At 33.5% G+C, this 2,354-nt stretch overlaps 1 protein-coding gene across 1 annotated transcript in view; it reads right to left on the reverse strand.

Moving 5' to 3' along the window:
- Positions 1–6: 6 nt before the first annotated feature.
- The window catches only part of LOC128247089 (nucleolar protein dao-5-like), a 25,684-nt gene continuing 23,336 nt past the window's right edge, over positions 7–2,354 (reverse strand). Inside the window, exon 11 of the mRNA XM_052965912.1 lies at positions 7–1,772. Within this exon, the coding sequence (XP_052821872.1) occupies positions 1,282–1,772 (491 nt within the window). The 3' untranslated portion in view covers positions 7–1,281. The remainder of the gene's footprint in view (positions 1,773–2,354) is intronic.

Consider the following 2,354-nt stretch of genomic DNA (forward strand, 5'->3'; position numbering starts at 1 on the left):
AACTGATATAAGATCAGTTTTGTTATTGATTAAACAACAGGACTGACAAATTAACTAACGAACGAAAAACAAGAATCAGAGTTTTTTTTTATTATATATTTTCTTTTGTTTTATTGTAGCAGTAGACTCAATCATTGTGCCTCGGTGGATGAAATTATAAAAGAATGCCATTTCTAGATGAGTGATGAGCCAATGAGGAAAATGTAAAGAGAACCAAACAAGAAAAACATTGGACAGAAATGGAGAAAAAAAAAAAAGCTTTTTTTTTTTTTTTTTTTTAAAGACGCATTGTTTTTTTTTTTAGTGCGTCAAACCTGAACCGTTTTTAAAGACAACTGTGGTTAAAAGTTACTCATTCCAGGAGCTGAATGTGATAGTGTGACATGTAAATATAACATGTGGTTATTGGAAATGTAAGAAATAAAAATAGATTTCTGTTTGTTTGCCATGAAAAAGACATTGTAAAAGAATCGTATGACACGTGTATAATTGATATACATACATATATACTCACACAAGGTGTATATTCTTTCATATAACACATTTACACTTCATGTACATATACACATTCACACAAGAAGAGGTATATATTCATGTTACACATACATAAACACAAGTGTATATTCTTTCAAATAGCACAAATAGACACTTATACATGCACGTCACAAGAAAACTTATTTATACTTGATATCCACACATACATACACACTCACCCAATAAAGAGTGTATATCCTTTCATGACACATTTACACTCAACATTCATGCATTTTGCAAACATATACACATTACATCATTCAACAAGAAAAAAATCTCAAATACATGTTGCTTCACATGAAGACATGGAGCGAAGATCAGTGGAAGTCATTAAATATGTTTTCAAATTTGCACTCCTGGTTTGAGGCTTGAACAAGGCAATAAAAATGATGAAAATAAATATGAGATTTGAAAATTAAATTTCATAGATATATTTAAAAAAAAAAAAAAAATGAAATATCTTCAGTCATTTTCTGAAGAAACAAATCTGAATGCTACAATTAGAATCTAATTACTAACTTAATAAGCATTGTGATGATGGCCGCAAATTATATCTTTCAATTATTATACATGATGATGATAAACTTGATCCTATGGAATATAAAATTTCCCCATCCTATTAAATGTAATTAATCATTTATGTAATTTCATCTGATGCTATGTACACAATCATGGAATGATAAATGGAATAATATATTCAGAAATGCCCTTTTCTTTACATAAAAACAACTTATTTACATACACCCGCTAACGTCGAGATCTCGTTACTCTCTTTACTGGAGTCTTTACTTTCTTGACCGGAGTCTTTACTTTCTTGACCGGAGTCTTTACTTTCTTGACCGAAGTCTTTACTCTCTTCACTGGAGTCTTTACTTTCTTGACTGGAGTCTTTACTTTCTTGACTGGAGTCTTTGCTTTTTTCACTGGAGTCTTTACTTTCTTCACTGGAGTCTTTACTTTCTTCACTGGAGTCTTTACTTTTTTAGACTCGGCTCCTTTTTTCACAGGACTCTTAACAGTTGCTCTTCGTGTGGTCCGAGTTTTAACAGGAGAGACAGATTCCTTTTCGGCTGTCCCACGAACTCGTGTCAACACTTGACTCTTGTTTACTTCTTCTTTAGTTTTCTTACTGACTTGTCGACTCTGCCTGGTTGGTTTCTTATTTTCCTTTGCCTTGGTTTCAAGTTCTTCTAAATCATTTTGATTCTCAGCTGCTTTTTCTTGTACCTCGGCAGGAGCTGGTTTAAAAAAGGGAGTAAAATAAACAAACAGTAAACAGAATAATATTCAAATCAATCAATCATCATCATCATTTAACATCCGTTTTCCATGCTGGCATGGGTCAGATGGTTTGATAGGAGCTGGCAAGCTTGCCAAGCTATAATTGTTTGTTTTGGTGCAGTTTCTACAACTAGATACCCTTCCTAATGCTAACCACTTTATAGAGTGTACTGGGTGCTCTTTTATGGGGCACCAGTGCTTTTAATGTGGGGCATTTACAGAACCGAAAGTTTTTTTGTTTTTTTTTTATTCCTGCCGATAACATTTAGAACTGTAACCATTCGCAGCTGATAAGTCATCAATAGAAATTTAAAAGAAAGGTGCAGTTGTGTGGTTAAGAAGCTTGCTTACCAACCTTGTGGTCTCAGGTTCAGTCCCACTGCATAGTGCTCTGGTCAAGTGTCTTCTGTTATAGCCCTGAGCCCATCAAAAACAAGCAAATGGATTTGGTGGAAGGAAACTGAAAGAAGTTTGTTGTATATGTGTGTGTGTGTGTACACATACCCTTGTTTGATATTATGTGATGATTGTATATGAGC

The sequence above is a fragment of the Octopus bimaculoides genome, chromosome 2 (assembly GCF_001194135.2).
Source record: "Octopus bimaculoides isolate UCB-OBI-ISO-001 chromosome 2, ASM119413v2, whole genome shotgun sequence".
NCBI lineage: Eukaryota > Metazoa > Mollusca > Cephalopoda > Octopoda > Octopodidae > Octopus > Octopus bimaculoides.